This window comes from Rhincodon typus, chromosome 39 (genome assembly GCF_021869965.1).
Source record: "Rhincodon typus isolate 14 chromosome 39, sRhiTyp1.1, whole genome shotgun sequence".
NCBI lineage: Eukaryota > Metazoa > Chordata > Chondrichthyes > Orectolobiformes > Rhincodontidae > Rhincodon > Rhincodon typus.
This window is the reverse complement of record NC_063370.1, coordinates 14961277-14978733: the sequence shown is the minus strand read 5'-3', so window position 1 is coordinate 14978733 and position 17457 is coordinate 14961277. Positions and strand designations below refer to the sequence as shown.

Here is a 17457-nt window from a genome sequence, read left to right as displayed (position 1 = left end):
TGGCCTGCTGTGTTCATCCAGCTCTACACCTTGTTATCTCTGATAATAAGGCCTGGTGTGTTGGGGCTGGGGTTCGGACATGGGAGAAGGTGTTTCAAGCCCTAAAATTGTTGAACTCGATATTGAGTTCAGAAGGCTGTAGAGTCCCCAAGCAGAAAATGAGGTGCTGTTTTTCCAGCTTGTGTTAAGCTGCACTGGAGCTCTGCAGCAAACCTGAGACAGAGATCTTGGCCAGGGAACACACGTTCTGTCCACAAAAAAGACCCTGAGCTTCCAGTTGCCTGATACTTCAACACACCCACCATGTTCCCTGGCCAACATCTAGACCAATAATTTTAGGGCTTCAGACACCTTCTCCAATATCATTAACGCAGCCCCCACATACCAGGCTTTGTTTTCACACGGTATGCTTTTATACACAACCCATTGTTAGCCGCCTATTATCTACTCCTTACCCCAACCCCACCACCCCACCTTCTGCATTAAATAAATCATCATTTTCTTGGCTACCATCAGTTCTGAGGAAGGATCACTCATCCTGAAACATTAACTCTGATTTCTCTCCACAGATGCTGCCAGACCTGCTGAGCTTTAGTTAGTCACACCTTTTCTCTGTCCAAATGTTCTCTCTCTTTGGGCTCTTCCTCCACCTATCATTTATTTCTAAATCCTTCCTCCCACTTCAACCCTATCTTCTGCAGACCTGCGGAGGAAACTCACTCAGTTGATTCCAGAGTTGAGAGGGTTGGATTATGAGGAGAGACTGAGTAGACTGGGATTATACTCATTGGAATTCAGAAGAATGAGGGGAGATCTTATAGAAACATATAAGATTATGAAGGGAATAGATAAGGTGGAGGCAGGGAGGTTGTTTCCGCTAGCAGGTGAAACTAGGACTAGAGGGCATTGCCTCAAAATAAAGGGAAGCAGATGTAGGACTGAGGTCAGGAGGAACTTCTTCACCCAAAGAGTTGTGAATCTGTGGAATTCCCTGCCCAGTGAAGCGGTTGAAGCTACCTCGCTGAATGTTTTTAAGGCAAGGCTAGATAAATTTTTGAACAGTAAAGGAATTAAGGGTTATGGTAAGTGGGCGGGTAAGTGGAGCTGAGTCTCAAAAAGATCAGCCATGATCTTATTAAATGGCAGGACAGGCTCGAGGGGCCAGATGGCCTACTCCTGCTCCTGCTCCTAATTCTTATGTTCTTTCCCAGCAATTTCTGTTTTTGTTGCAGGAAAGTGGAGTTGGGATTTATCAGAAACAAACATGGGATTCAGGGTGAGCTTGCCAACTGGATACAAAATTGGCTTTACAGCATGAGACAGAGGGTGGTGGTGGAGAGCTGTTTTTTGGACTGGAGGCCTGTGACCAACAGTGTTCTACAGGAATCGGTACTGGTTCCACTTTTTCTTGTCATTTGGATGGAAATATAGGAGGCATAGTTTGCAGATGACACCATATCTGGTGGTGTTGTGGATAGTGAAGAAGGTTATCTAAGATTACAAAGAAATCTTGATAATTGGGTCAATGGGCTGAGGAGTGGCAGATGGAGTTTAATTAGGATAAATATGAGGTATTGCATTTTGATAATACAAACAAGGACAGGACTAATATAATTAATGATAGAGTCCTGGGTAGTGTTGCAGCACAGAGATGTAGGAATTCAGCTACATAATTCTTTGAAATTTGCATCACAGGTAGACAGGGTGATTATGAAGGTGTTTAGCACAGTTGCCTTCATTGCTCAAACCTTTGAGTATAGGAGTTGGGACATTATGTTGAGGTCATACAGGATGTTGGTGAGGCCTCTTCCAGCATACTGTGTTCAGTTCTGGCTACCCTGTTTTAGGAAGCATATTATTAAACCAGAGAGGGTTCAGAAAAGATTTGCCAGGAATGGAGGATTTGAGATATAAAAATATACTGGAAAGGTTGGGACTTTTTTTTTTAAACTGGAGCATAGGAGGTTGAGGAGTGACCTTATTGAGGTTTATAAAATCATAACAGGCATAGATAAGGTGAATGACAAGGGTCTTTTCCCTGGGGTGCGGAATTAAAGGGCATATTTTTAAGGTGAGAGGAGTAAGATTTTAAAGACATGAGGGGCAACGTTTTTACACAGACTGGTTTGTGTATGGAATAAACTGCAGAGAAAGTGGTGGATGAATTACAGTTACAATGTCTAAAATGTTAAAAAGCCATTTGGATAAGTTCATGAATAGGAAAGGTTTGGAGGGATATAGGCCAAGAGCAGACTGGTGGGACTAGTTTAGTCCGGGAACATGATTGGCATGGGCTGGTTGGGCTGAAGGGTCTGTTTCCATGCTATATGACTCCATGATTCTAAAAGCAGAAATTGCTGGAAAACTCAGCAGGTCTGGCAACATCTGTGGAGAGAAAGCAGAATTAACATTTTGGCAATGACCCTTCTTCATTATCAGCTTTGATGTCATTGAATGGCACAGCAAACTTGATGGGCTGAAAGTCTTATGGTTTCACTTTCTTACATGATAAAGCAAACTTTTCTCACTTTTGAAAATAACAAATATATTGCTTCTACCCTATGTACTCTTTGCTGATGTACAGACTGCGATACCTCCACATTATTCCTAAAAATGCCCTAAATTTTTATATTGTTGCATTTTAATGCTAGTATTCATTTTTAACAAATTATATATACATGAATATTGAAAGTCTTGTAGCACTGTGGGTAGCATCTCTGCCACTGAACAAGAATCTCCAGGTTCGAGACCCTTTCAGGATGGCCAAGGAAGGTATGATCATTATGCAGCCAAACAGGTTGCGTATGAATCTGTAAATTATCCCAATAAATGCCAATGCCAGATGATAAAAACAGCAGAGATCTCTGTAGAGCCACAGGATGGAAAGAAAACTGAAGCTTCTACCATGGCCAGTCATAGCTCTGCACTACAAGAAGCACAGAATAATAGTACATACTGTTAGCACTGTGTGTCAGTGGTGGAGGAGGTGAATGCTTAAGGTGGTCAATCAAGTATCTGTTGACTGGGCTGCTTGATCCTGGATGATCAGGAAACAGAATGGTTCCAGTGGAAAAGGAACGTATTCGTTCTGTCGTGTCTGTGCCAGCTCTCTGAACATTGTTCTAGTGCCATTCCCCCACCTTCTCCCTGTAACCCTGAAAATCCTCCTCCTTCAGATAATAATCCAATTTCCTTTTTGAATGGAAGATGCTGGAGATCTAAAATAAAAGGCATGTTGGAAAAACTCAGGAGATTCAGCAGCATTTGTGGAGTGAGAAACCAAGTTAATGTTTCAAGTCCTTTCTTTGGAACTGAAGAAACATAAAAATGTGATGGTTTTTATGCTGTTGACAAAAGTGGTGGGGTAAGTGGAACAGAAGGGTAGATCAGAGATAGATTTGAGGCGGGGAGTGATTAAATATCAAAAATGTCACAGACAAAAGGCAGAGGTCTGGTAACAGTTGCAATGACGAAACCAGATTAGTAGAGAGTAGGTGTTAGTTGAAGATTAAAGGTCAGCTCTGTCTGAAAGCAAGATTATAAAAACAAGATATAGATTAGTCCTTGGAAAAATAACAAAAGTCAAAATGGACAACAGTGTTCACGGTCTGAAGCTGTCGCGTTCAATATTGAGTTCAGATGGTTAGGATGACCAGATCTTCAAATGTCAAAACCTAGACATATTGAAGAGACTTGTGAACGCAGGGTTCTGTGATAATTGGCATGTTGGATCACCAATAGTTGAAGTCAATCATATGATGACATCAAATGGAACATATCCAGCCAGAGTTGGTACCCTATTAAGATATTCATTTATTGCAGATAGCAGTTATGAACCACAAACTTACGTTTCAATGACATTACTGGCTCCGTTTCTTAAAACAAACTAGACCAAGGCTTTGTTTGTCATGAGACCCCTGTCAGAACCTCTATTCCACTCTTACTTTACTGTGCAATAAATGGTAGCACCAATCTCCATTTAAAAGCCTTGCTTATTTTCATTTGCACATTGGTTTCTAACAATAGACATTTTCAACCAGAAGCTCAATTTTAAACAAGCAAACATAACTCCAGTTTGGGAGATTTGTTTGCAATTATTATTGTCCATGAACAAACTATTTGGTCGTCATCCCTGTAGCGGTAAAGCCTTGCTGCTTGGTCAGATGAGACTTTGAAATGAAAATGAACGCAAATGAACCTTCAGTTGATTCCTACTTGCAGGATGGAAAAAACAAATGCTTTCTTTTTGTAGAACCTGTTTATTACATTACAAGAATTCTTATTAAACTGAAACGTTGCGAATTAAATGAAACACTAGTCACATTTGACTATAAGATGGCTACAATTCACTGCTAAATGAATTCTATTATATTACCTGCCACCCATAAGAAAAACAATTTGAATATTTCTTATTCCTCTGCCCTTGCATAGTTAGGCCTATAAAATGTTTCTTTCCTGACAAGAATATCCATGGCAAGTACTGCCTAGCATAGACTGAAAGAGCATGACCTACTGAGGGAAAATGACAAGTTTCTGTTCTTGTGGAGAGAAAGGGATACCAGATTACCTTTTAAGAAATCTCATTATTTATATAATGCTCAAGTACTGTTTGATTTTATTTTTAAATCAAATTGTTAACCATTGCTGTAGGAGGATGACAAGGTCTATGGTACTGGTAGCTCATAATCACTTTAGCAAGCAGTCCTCAGTTGGTTCTGTTGGTTCCTCAGACACTATAGTTCTTTCAGTCTTGCAAATCATTATCCTCATTAGCTTCGTCCTAAAAGCAAAGACGACAACAATACAAATGAATGGTTTGTTCACTAACTCAACTCTACTAAGTCGTACAGCTAAGACAAATGTAATCTCACAATTTTCAATTCTCCTGCTGGGTCCTGTTGAAAGTCCATGAGTGTGATTCATTGTGTTCAGAGTTTTAGACTACTTTCTTGAGAGCTTGCAGCATGCAACTGGTTGATGTGTTTCTTACAAATGTTACAACACTTCAAAATTTCCTACCGCTTGTAAAATGCTTTGGAATGTCATGAGGCCATGAAAGATGCTATTTTGTGTCTTAAATACTTGTTGTCAAGGTAAGGATACTGATTTGATACAAAAGTAGTGACAGAAGCCTGAAATTATGCCATCAGTTTATCCTTGTGTGTCAGCTGTGGTTCAGCAGTTACCATTCTCGCTTTTGGGGTTAAATTCCTCTTGAACAGCACAATCTAAGGCAAAACTCTAGTGCCATCCTCTTAGGTGGATATAAAAGATTCCATGCCACCATTTGGAAAACTGCAGGGGAGTAGTCTCCAGTGTCCTGGTCATCATTCACCCATCACTGAACATCACGAAAAAAAATTACCTGATCATTATTTATAGTGTCATACAACACAGAAACACACCCTTAGGCACCACTTGTCTGTACCGACCACACATCCCAATCTGACCTTGTCCCATTTGCCAGTATACGGCCCATATTGCTCTAAACCTTTCCTATTCATTTACCTTCTAGTTTTGGACACCGCATCCTCGGAAAGGCTATGCACCTTATCCATACCCCTCATGATTTTATAAACCTCGATAAGGTCACTCTACAGCCTCCAACGCTCCAAGGAAAAAAGCCCAGCCTATTCTACCTCTCCTTGTAACTCAAACACATCAGTCCTGGCAACATTCTTGTAAATCTTTTCTGTACTGTCTGAAGTTTAACAACATCTTTCCTATAATCTTGTTGAATGTCAGGAGAGGCTTGAGGGGCCAAATGGCCCAATCCTACTCCTATTTCTTCTGTTACGCTGATCACATTTCAGTTTGTGAGAATTTGTTGTATTGGTTGTCATGTTTCTTACATTACAATAGTAACCAGACTTCAGAAGTAGTTAATCAACAACACATGTTTTGGAATACTTCGTAGTCATGAAAGCAAATCTATAAATGCAGGTCTTTCCTATTTTCCTTTCATTGCTCAGGAAAAGCAAAGAATGTGAATCCATGTTCACTGATATGTTTATTATTTATCTCATGCTTGGCTACAGATGGTTTGCAAGTCGTACAAACTCAATGTAATGCCAGAATCCTTGCAATATTTCACTGACTTATGTTTGGGCATCATTATATCCAAGTGGCATAAAGCAAAACTTTGCAAATTCTGGAAATCTGAAATACTGAACAGGTCTAGCATCTGTGGAGAGGGAAACAGTTAATACCTCAAATCAAAAATGACTTAATTCTTCTCTCCAGGGACTACCAAATCTGAATACCAGGGGGTTCTGCTATAACACGATAGTTGCGTTCTTTTGCAAAATCATGTTATAGAAAATTGTGTTATAGAAATAACGGGGCCTATGGGAAAAGTGGGGTTGGGGCAGACCACCAAAAATATCACTCAAAATCACTCAAAAACCTAACACAAAGGATAGCACAGTTTGAATAAATGTTTAATTCATATCTAATAATGAAATAAAAGTAAATTTAACACTTTATCTTGAAAAAAATGTCAAGATGACTTGATGGTTGAGGAGGTTTTGAGGTTGCTCTGCTGTTAATGCAGGGACTGAGGGTCGTCGTCATCATCAGCATCACCTTCAGGTGCATTGTGGTTGCAGGGTTAGGGTGGAAAATAGTTAATACAGAAGTGGATGGCTGTTGTTCATTGTCTTCTGACTGTTTCTTGGGGGTTGGCTTAAAAAAAGACATCCACCTTTTTACTGCTGTGCCCTTTTTCTTCTTTCATGAAGCAGCTGTTCTTAGGGTGCCAAATAAGATCTTATTCCACAAACCACTACCCTGCTGCATTCTGCATTGTAATCGTTGTCCTCTAAGAGTTGCAACTGCTTCTCAACTTCCCTCAGGATAGAAAACAAAACAGAAGTGGAAACCTTTCGTGGTGCTGCATCCTGGACTTCATCATCTTCATCTCCAGCTTCTACTTCTCCCTCAGCGACTAGTTATATATCAGCTATGGAGAGATCTTCACAGTAAGACTCAAGCAGCTCTTCAACATCCTCATTCTCCACTTCTTTAAATCCAACTTGCATTGCAAGATCAACACAATGTTCTTTGATTCTTGAGAGATCCTCTGACCAATTAAAGGTTTTAAAATCTTGAAAAAAATCTGGGAGAGGCTTCCACCAAATTGCATGCAACCAGTCCTTACTGACATTACCCTAGGCCTTCACAATGATGTCAGTTGCATGCTTGATGTTAAAACTGTTTGAAAATTGAAGAACACTGTCCTCATCCCTCTCAGTGGTTGCAATCAGCTTCTTAAATGTGCGGCTTAAATAATAAGCTTTAAAAGCTGCTGTTGCACTCTGGTCCATAGGTTAAAGGAGAGAAGTTGGAATCAATGGAATCGTGTAACAGCCAACACAAGTTCGCGTTTTAGAAACAGCGTTCCCCTATTCGTCAGTCGCGTTATAGCCAGTTCGTGTTGCCAGAACACATGTTATAGCAGAACTCGCTGTATTTCCAGCACTTTGCTCTTAGCCACAACATCGCTTTACATAGCTGTGATGCACAGGGAGCTCTATGCTTGACTGTTAAAGACTAACAGAAAGTCTGTACAGTTCCCATTAAGTATATATTAACATGGCACTAACAGCATGTGTGTTGAGGACAAATAGGAAGACATTCAAATTCAGGGAGAATAGATCTCTTCCCCTCCCCACCTAGAGAAAGTATCTCCAGCCACCTTTCCCTGAAATTTCTCCAAATTGCATCCAAGGGATAAGAACTAAAAATTAACTGGGAAATGAGCATTGAAAGACTAATGGTTCATGGGCAATCTGTCAAAAAGATTGAATCAATCAATAGGCTCAAGATTTTAAACTAGATGTATATTCACAAAATATTGCATTGGAATATAAAGATTGGAGACTTTTTGTCAATACATATTGGGGATTCCAAGCTTGACTGGTCCAATTAATCAAAGAGAAGAATCAGCAACTGGAAGGGGAGTGGTTGGAAGCTGTGATTAGTTTAAGGATTAAAAACAAAGCTTTGGGTGACTGTAAAAGGAATTGGTTTGATGGGTGCTTCTTTGTTCAGAGTTAGGCTCTGATCCCACAACCTAACCTTCCCCCAACATTTTAACCGCTGAGATTTGGACTGTGATTCACTGAGTAACATGTAATCAAGTGAATATTCATAAATTAACGATAGATGAGTTGTGCTGTACTGATCATTATAATGTGCAAAATAACAAATCAGACAGACACTTATTAACTCTGCTGCATGAAAATTGTTACTAATACTGGCTGTCAATGGAACCTGAAACGTTTACTCTGATTTCTCTCAACAGATGCTGCCAGACTTGCTGAGCTTATCCAGCAACTTCTGTTTTTGTTCCTGTCTCTATTGTACTGGACTAAGGCATTTTTTAGCATTAACATGAAACATGGTCAGTTGCAGTTGCCGCATACAATCATTGGTAGTTTCAGTACTTGAAGTTTGTATTTCTACAGTTTGCCAAATCTCAAAAACAGCCCCACCATATTAACCTGTAAATAGTGGTGGTTTTGATCAACTTTCTTATGAAAATGGTCTTCTCATTTCACAATGCCACACAAACAATTTTAAAAGATAATTCTCACCCGTTGTTCATATTCACTCTCTGTGTCTGCTGTTTGGGCCACATTGGAGGTGCTGAGGTTGCATTCATCTGAGAATGTCATGTGATAACTGTGAAAATAAGGAAGACCATAATATATAGGGGCAGATTAAGGCTATTTGACCCATCGAGTCTGCTTCACCATTCGATTGTGGCTAATACATTTCTCAACCCCATTTTCCTAGCATCTCCCCATTTTCTTACCATCTCCCCACAACACCTGATCCCCTTACTAATTAAAAACCTATCTACAGTAAATCTTGTGTATCTGCAAAATCAGGAATCATGAATCGTCTATTCGTACCAAAAACTAAGTAACAACAAAAATTAGTACCCATGATTTTTAATCTAGTTTTAAATGGGCTCTGTACTCGCGAATTTCATCATTCATGGGGGTTCTCAGGAACAGAATCCTAGCGGATACAGAGGAGTGATTGTATCTCTGTCTTAAATATTCTCAATGACTTGTGTTCTACAACCTTCTGCAGCAACGAGTTCCACAGATTCACCGCGCTCTGACTGAAGAAATTCCTCCTCATCTCAGTCGCTCACTGACTAGTGGAAACACCTTCTCCACATTCATTTTATCTAGACCTCTCAGCATTCTGTAAGTTTCAATAAGATACCCCCTCATCCTTCGAAACTTCATTGAATACACACCCAGAGACCTCAACACTCCTCATCTGACAAGACCTTCATCGCCGGGATCATTCTTGAAAACTTCCTCTGGGCCTTCTCCAACTCCAGCACATCCTTCCTTAGATAGGGGTCCAAAACTGTTCACAATATTCCAAATGTGGTCTGATCAGAGCCTTATACAGCCTCAGCAGTACATCCCTGCTGTTGTATTCTAAGCCTCTTAAATGAATGCTAACATTGCATTTGTCTTCCTAACTGCCAAGTGAACCTGCATGTTATCCTTATCAGAATTCTGAACTAGAACTCCGAAGTCTCTTCATGCTTCAAATTTCCGAAGCCTTTCTCCTTTTAGAAACTAATCCACCCTTCTTCCTACTAAACTGTATAACCTCACAATTTCCTATGCTGTATTCCATCTGCCACTTCACTGCCCATTCTCCTTGTCTGTCCAAGTCCTTCTGCAGCCTCCTCATTTCCTCACCACTACCTGCCCCTCCATCCTGCTTTGTGACATTCAAAATTATTATACATCATAGTTAGCGTAGCAGTTTGAGGACCGTATGAACATGAGCTCCAAAATCTGTATTTCTGGACTAACAGAAATAAATGACCATGGAGGTAAGGAAGCCTGTCATCCAAAATGTAACACCAATCTCACCACACTAATGGTGACTGAAGATGGACAATAAAATCTTTCATCCAAGGATATCCCAAACACAAACTAATTTTAAAACTTATCATGTTGGATTTCTCCTCTCTCCTGAGGCATAGGCCATACTAGGATCCAATTCCATGGATATACTTTGCTTTGGCACCTTATCAAATGACAATTCTTCATGTGTGTGTGAGAGGAAGGTGAACAATATAACTGATGCTGATCCTGGCATTACCCAAATTGTCATGCTCCATATTCTAGTGGAGGTAGATGGTTTGATCACAATCAAGAGAACGGACTGATTCTTTTTCTTCCCTAACTCAGGACCAATGCATGTTATTTTACTGAGTGTGGCCTATCAGCCATTCTTCTGCACATGCGCTTCCATATGGGAGCCAAGCTCAACTGGGACCATATACACCTCATATGTAGCTGCACAGTCACCTCGTTGGAGCAGTGGCTAGAAACATATCTCCTCCTAGCTGTTTTGTTGCTGGAGAAGATGAGGAATGAGGATTGGCAGAGTGGGGAAGAAGTTAAAGGGGGAATAAGTGAGGACTTTGGAGGAGCGAGTCTAAATTGCTGGGGTTGGGGGCAATGGGGGAGGTGGTTGGTGCAAAATAATGGGAAGAATGAGGAGAGAAAATATAAACCAAATGGTGTAATTTTAAAAGAGTGGTGCATGAACAGAAATACCTGTGGTTGTAAGCAACCAAGTTTGTGCACATGACTTGTTTGGACAAGTAGAGATAGCTGTTAAAAGTCTTGCAGGATGCTTGACTTTAGTATAGACATACTAACCTTTATAGACACTGCTTAGGCTTCAACTACAGTTGTTTCTGCCAACACACTTTAAGGAGGATGTCAAAGCCTTAATGAAAATGCAGAGAAAATCTACTAGAATGGCATGTCAGATGAAAGACTTCAATTACTTGGGGAGGCTGAACAAACTGGGCTTGTTCTCCCTAAAGAAACTGGAGTGCTTTGTAAGCCTAGCAACATGTATAACATTCTGTTTACATTAAGTGATTGATTGTCACATGTACCGAAGTATAATGAAGAGCTTTGTTTATGAGCAGTTCAGGCAGACCATAGTAAGCAAGGATGTACAGATCAAACAGTCTTAGACAGAAGCATACAGGTTACATTGCACAGGGTGTGCGCTAGGCAAGATCAACGTTAGCAAGATCAGCATTACTTGAGGCTAAGCAGTCTATTCAATAGTCTAATAATGGCCAGAAAGAAACCATTCCTGAACCTGATCATGCATGTGTTCAGGCTTCTGTATCTTTTATCTGATGGAAGAGATTGTAGGAGATCATTACTGGGGTGGGATGGTTCTTTGATGATGTTGGCAGCCTTTCTGAGGCAGCGAGCCATATAAATGGAGTCCGTGGATGGAACATTGGCTTGCAAGATCGTCTGGGCTGTCCACACCACCTTCTGTAGTTTCTTAACAGGCCTGGGCAGAGCAGTTGCCATACTTGGCAGTTATGCACCCGGACAGTATGCTTTCATTCGTGCATCTGGAGAGGTTGGTGAGGCTCCTTGTGGACATGCCAAATTTCCTGAGCCGCCTGAGGAAGAAGAGGCTTTGTTGTGCCTTCTTGACTGTCACATCTACTTGGGAAGTCTAGGACCGGTTGTCGGTTATTGTCACTCTGAGGAATTTAACGCTCTCCACCTTCTCAACCTGTTGATGTTCCGTTGATGTAGGTGGGGGCATGTTCTCCCCTTTCTTTCTGAAGTCAATTATCAGTTCTTAAGTTTTACCGACGTTGAGAGAGAGGTTGTTTTCATTGCACCATGTTACCAAGCCCTCTATCTCCCTTCTGTGTTTTGACTTGTCGTTGTTAGATATCCATCCCACTATGGTGGTGTCATCAGCGAACTTGCAGATGGTGTTTGTTCAGAATTGACAAAAGAGACGTGGGTGTACAGGGAGTACAGTAGGGGCTCCAGTGTTGAGTGTTATTGTAGAGGAGGTGCAGTTACCTATTTTCACTGATCGCAATCTGTGGGTCAGAAAGCTGAGGATCCAGTTGCAGAGGGCGGAGCCAAGACCAAAGTCACAGAGTTTTGATTCTTGTTATTTGCCAGTTTTGATTATTCCAGCATTCTCCTGGTCAGCCTCCATGTTTGACCCTCAATGAACTTGAATCATAGAGGAATCATTGAATCCCTACATTGTGAAGCAGGCTATTCAGCCCCTTGAGTCCACACTGAACATCCAAAGAGCATCCCACCCAGACTCACCCCCCTACCCTGTCCCTGTAATCCTGCATTTCCCATGGCTAAGCCCACCTAGCCTGCATATCTTTAGCATGTGGGAGGAAACCGGGGCACCCGAGGAAGCCCACACAGATACAGGAGAATGTGCAAACTCCGCACAGACAGTTACCTGAGGCTGGAATCGAACTCGGGACGTGGCATTGTGAGGCAACAGTATTAACCACTGCGCCACCCTACCTCATCTAAATTAAGCTGCATGTATTCCAATTTGCAGCAACTGACATTCACCCATCTTCATAAGCTAAGTTGACCTACCTTGGCCCTTGTCCAGCAACATCTCAACAATTGGAATTTCCTTCCTCATATTTCACCCTGTCTCAACTTTTTGGATTGGATTTGAGAATGTGAACATTATGTGCACTGGCAAATCAGTCCTGTCAGTTCTTTGAAAACAATATTGTGAACTCTGAGAGCTTTGGAGCATGTTTGACAATGACTGGATTAAATTATAAATTGTAGACAAATTGATGGATGGTCTTTTCCTCCAAGGGAACACAACAAATTTGAGTCCAACTTCTTATAATGCAAACACACATCTTTAAACAAACCTATAATAATAAATATCAGCACTCAGCACCTCTTCCCAACTGTTAGTACCAATGGGAGAGGTTGTGGCATAGTGCAAATATAACTGGACTAGTAATCAGGGGCCCCAGGTTTTGGGTAGATGGGTTTGAATCCTTCGATGGCAGATGATGAATTTGTTAAACTTGAGAGGGTACAGAAAAGATTTGCAAGGATGTTGCTGGGACTAGAGGTTTTAAGTTATGAGGAGAGGCTGAATAGGCTGGGTTTTTATCCCTGGAGCATTAGAGGCTGAGGGGTGATATGATAGAAGTTTATAAAATCATGAGGGGTATGGATAGAGTGAACAGATAAGGTTTTTTTTTCCCCAGAGTAGGGGAGTCCAAAATTAGAGGGTATAGGTTTGAAGTGAGAGGGGAAAGATTTAAAAAGGACCTGAGGGGTAACTTTTTCATGCAGAGGTTAATGCATGTATGGAAAGAGCTGTCAGAGGAAATGGTGGAGGTGCGTACAATTACAACATTTAGAAGGCATCTGGATGGGTATATGAATAGGAAGGGTTTAGAGGGGTATGGGCCAAATGCTGGCAAATTGGACTAAGTCAGACTGGGATGCCTGGTTAGCATGGACGAGTTGGACCGAAGGGCTGGTTTCTGTGCTGTATGACTCTCTGATTCTATTTGGAATCAAAGGTTAGTCCAACTATGTAACCTTTATTGACTGTTGTAAAATTTCAACTGATTCATTAACCAGAAAGGGAAAGAAATCTGCCATCCTTGACTGATCTGGAATCATACTTTATAGACAATGTTTCTGACCATCACCATCCTGGAGTATGTCCTGGCTAGCTGACAGCTGTGGCTGCACACTAGTATACAGTAGGTAGGAGCTGCATGGAAATCCTCAACATTGACTCCATACCCCATGAAGTTTTATGGCATCAGATAAACATTAGCAAGGAAATCTCCACGTGATAACCATCGTAACTATTGTACTTCCAGCCCTTGTCCAATAAATCACTATTCCTCTGTGTTGAACACCATTTGGAGGAAACACTGAGGGTGACAAGAACAGGCGATTTACTGAGTGGAGGACCTCTATGTCCATCACCAAGAGTAGTTTGGTGGCACCACTGATGACTGAGCTGGCCAGGTCCTAAGGGATGCAGCTGCTGGACTGGGTCTGTGGCCTGTGGTGGAGGAAAAATCTGATCCTAAGCTTGCCCTGAGTACTGAAGAAAATTGTATCAGATTCAAAACATTAACTCTGTTTCTCTCTCCAAACGTGCTGCCAGACCTGCTGAGTTTGTCATCCTCACCAATCTGCCTGTCACAGATGTGTCTATCCATGATTGTCTCTACAATGACAATGCAGTAGACACAGATGCCAAGTCCCATCCACACACTAAGGATGCTTTTCATTGTACTGTGCTGACACTACCATCATGCTAAATATCATATGTAACAACTCAAAATTATGCATCCATAAGGCACTATGGGCAATCAGAAGCACCAGGTTACAGTCACATGGTCCAGCAGATATCCAACTCTACCATCCTATCAAGTCAGGAGATCAACCTGGTTTAATGAAGAGTGCAGGAAGGCATGCCAGAAGCAGTACCAGGCATATCCTAAAAATTAGATGTCAACCTGGTAAAGCAGCAAAACAGGACTACTTGCATGCCAAACAGGAGAAGCAGCAAGCAACAGACAAAACTAAACAATTCCACAACCAACAGATCAGATCTAAGCTCTGCAGTTCTGTCACATCCAGCTATGAATGGTGATGGACAATTAAACAACTGACAGGTAGGGGCTGCACAAATATCTCAATGTTCGGGGTACCCAGCACAACACTGCAAAAGATGAGACCAAATTATTTGCATCAGAAGTGATGAGTTGCTGATCCACCTTGGCCTCCAGCACCACAGACGAAAGTCTTCACCCAATTTGAATCACTCCACATGATATCAACAAACTCCCGAAGGCACTGGATACCTCAAAGGCCCTGACAACATTTAGGCAATAGTACCGAAGACTTGTGCTCCAGAATTAGCTGTACCTCTAGCCAAGTTGTTCCAGTACAGCCACATTACTGGCATCTGACATATTGAAAAGTGTCCAGGTATGTCCTAAACTGGTCAATTACCACACCATCAGTTTATTCTTGATCATCAGCAAAGTGATGGAAGGGGTTGTCAACAGTGCTGTCTAAAGTATTTGCAAAGGAATAACCTGCTCACTGACAGTCTGGGTTCCACCATGGCCACTTGGTTCCTAACTTCGTTACAAGTTGTGAGCAAACATGGACAAAAGAGCTGAACTCCAGATGAGGTGAGTGGCAGTCTTTGATACAAAGACTGCATTAAGGTGTGGTCTTAAAAAGCCCCAGGAAAAACCGGAATTAATGAAAATCAAAGGGAAGACTCTCCATTGGTCAGTGTCATACCTGGCAGAAAGGAAGATGGTTGTGATTCTTGGAGGTCAATAATTTCAGCCACAGGACATCACTGCAGAAGTTCCTCAGTGTAATGTCCTTGGTTCAACAGTTGCTTCATCAATAGCCTTCCGTCCATTATAAGATCTGAAGTGGGGTTGTTTGCTAATGATTGTTCAATGTTCTACACCATTCGTGACTTCCCAAATACTGAAGCAGTCCATGTCCAAATGCAGAAAGATGTGGACCATATCTACATTTGGGCTGACAAGTAGCAAACATCACTTGTACTACACAAATGCCACAGCAATGATCATATCCAACAAGAGAGAATCTAACCAGCACTCTTTGACATGCAATGGCATTACCATTGCTGAGTTCCCCACTATCACCATCCTAGGGGCTAGTCAAGACCAGAAACTGAACTGGGCCAGTAATATAAATATTTGGTACAAATGTAGCTCAAAGGCTCGGAATCCTGTGGTGACTATTTCACCTTCTATCTCCCAGTGTCCATCCAATATCTATAAGACACAAGTCAAGAGTGTGAATGGAATGCTCTCCAGTTGCCTAGATCGTGCAGCACCAACAATTCTCAATAAGCTGAACTGCATCCAGAAAAACAACTGGCTTCCATGGCATTGTATCCAACATTCACTCCTTTCACCACCGATGCACAATGGCAGAAATGTGTCCAAACTACAAGATACACTGTAGTAACTCACCAAAAGCTCTACACTGCACCTCCCAAATCTGCAGTTTCCACCAGCTAGAGGGACAAGGGCAGCAGATGCATGAGAACACCACCAACTGTAAGTTCCCTTCAAGTTACACCCCATCCTGATTTTGAACTATATTGCTGTTCATTCATTTTTGCTGAATCCAAATCTTGGAATTCCCTTCCTAAGAGAATTATGGGTGTCCCTAACCCAAATGATGCAGCTATTTGAGAAAACAGCTCACCCCCACCTTCTCCAGGAAAATTAGGGATAGATAATAAATGCTGGCCTAACCAGCAACACCCATGAGGAACAAACAGAGTAAAAAGCTCTCATCAGCTAAGTAAGATTGACCCTGGGACAACGAGGTCCATATGGCTGAATATTGTTCTTAAGCCTATTGTAATTTGAATATATGGTAAACTTACCCATCAATGAACTGAACCATCAGATTAGCCTCTTCTATTGCCTGCATGTCCTGTAACAGATGGAACTTGCAATAATTCTGCAATTAATACAGGGCAATATTGACAGATACTGGTTTGGTTAGCTTTCTTTTAAACTGACTGTGTTCCTGAGATGAGTGTTATAGTCCAGTTATCATCAATCACTTCAGCTGGTGCTGAGGAAAATCGCAATATTAGTTTTCCTTTTTCCATTAATGTTTTGCTGTTACCTTATGTCCAGTCTCAACTCTCGTTAATTTACCTGTTAGGATTCCTACTAACTGATAATATTGGTGTCAGATTTTCCAAGATGGCTTTGATCAGGTAATGTGAAGGGTTTAATAAGTGGCAACAATTTTACAATTATTGGGCACTAAGGCAGCCCTGCATCATGTTTGTAACAGTCCTCCCACAAAATGAATATATACATATATATTTAAAAACTCGTCTCCAACAACTTTTATTCTTCTCTGAGCTGTGTTAGTTCACTAGAATAATCCTGATAACAACACCAAGATTCTCTTGAACAAATTCAGATGGGTGGAACCTACCAGAAACTGACTATTCAGAAAGAATTGTTATTCTACAAGTTGCAACTGGTTTGCAGTAGCAGATTGCATGTTAAGAAAAATAATTGAAGAAATGTCTGTCAATTTTTTCTTGCCCTGATGTCCCTTTAAGGACAATTCAGAATATCAGTGCACAGCAGAGACAATATGATTTGGGCAACAGTGTAAAATGATCAATATTGGAGTAGCCTCTCATTATATATGTTTTAAGAAAGTCTGTAGGAAAAGGTTCATGATAGACAGCTAATCGGATAACACCTGAAATCGAAATTACTTCCAATTACATCTCAAACGTTTGCAGTAGACCCTCAGGCAATTCTGGGATTTGTCATTTCATGGTAGTATTACAGAACAGGAACAGCAAGTGATTCCATTCATTATCATTAGTGGTGAGGGAATATAAAGTTTACCAAATGAGAAGTGCCATATTTATGTGGATTCTTCAGTGACATGGATGCAAGTATCTTGATGGTCTTAAATCAACGAGTTATGTGCTACATATTGAGCCTTTACAGCACCCATACAAAAATGTTCTGTGCAAAGTCACTTTCACAAACATATC

The 17457-nt window shown here is 41.1% G+C and overlaps 1 protein-coding gene across 2 annotated transcripts in view; it reads right to left on the bottom strand.

Moving 5' to 3' along the window:
• Nucleotides 1-3854: 3854 nt before the first annotated feature.
• The window catches only part of LOC109914725 (regulator of microtubule dynamics protein 3-like), a 69362-nt gene continuing 55759 nt past the window's right edge, over nt 3855-17457 (bottom strand). The window contains exons 11-13 of one of the 2 annotated variants that reach the window (XM_048618307.1): nt 16309-16358; nt 8598-8685; nt 3863-4780 (exon numbers count right to left, since the gene is read on the bottom strand). In XM_048618307.1, coding sequence (XP_048474264.1) covers nt 4745-4780; nt 8598-8685; nt 16309-16358 — 174 coding nt within the window. In that variant the 3' untranslated portion in view covers nt 3863-4744. Of the gene's footprint in view, nt 4781-8597; nt 8686-16308; nt 16359-17457 lie in introns of both variants that reach the window. The other variant, XM_048618308.1, reaches the window with a different exon arrangement.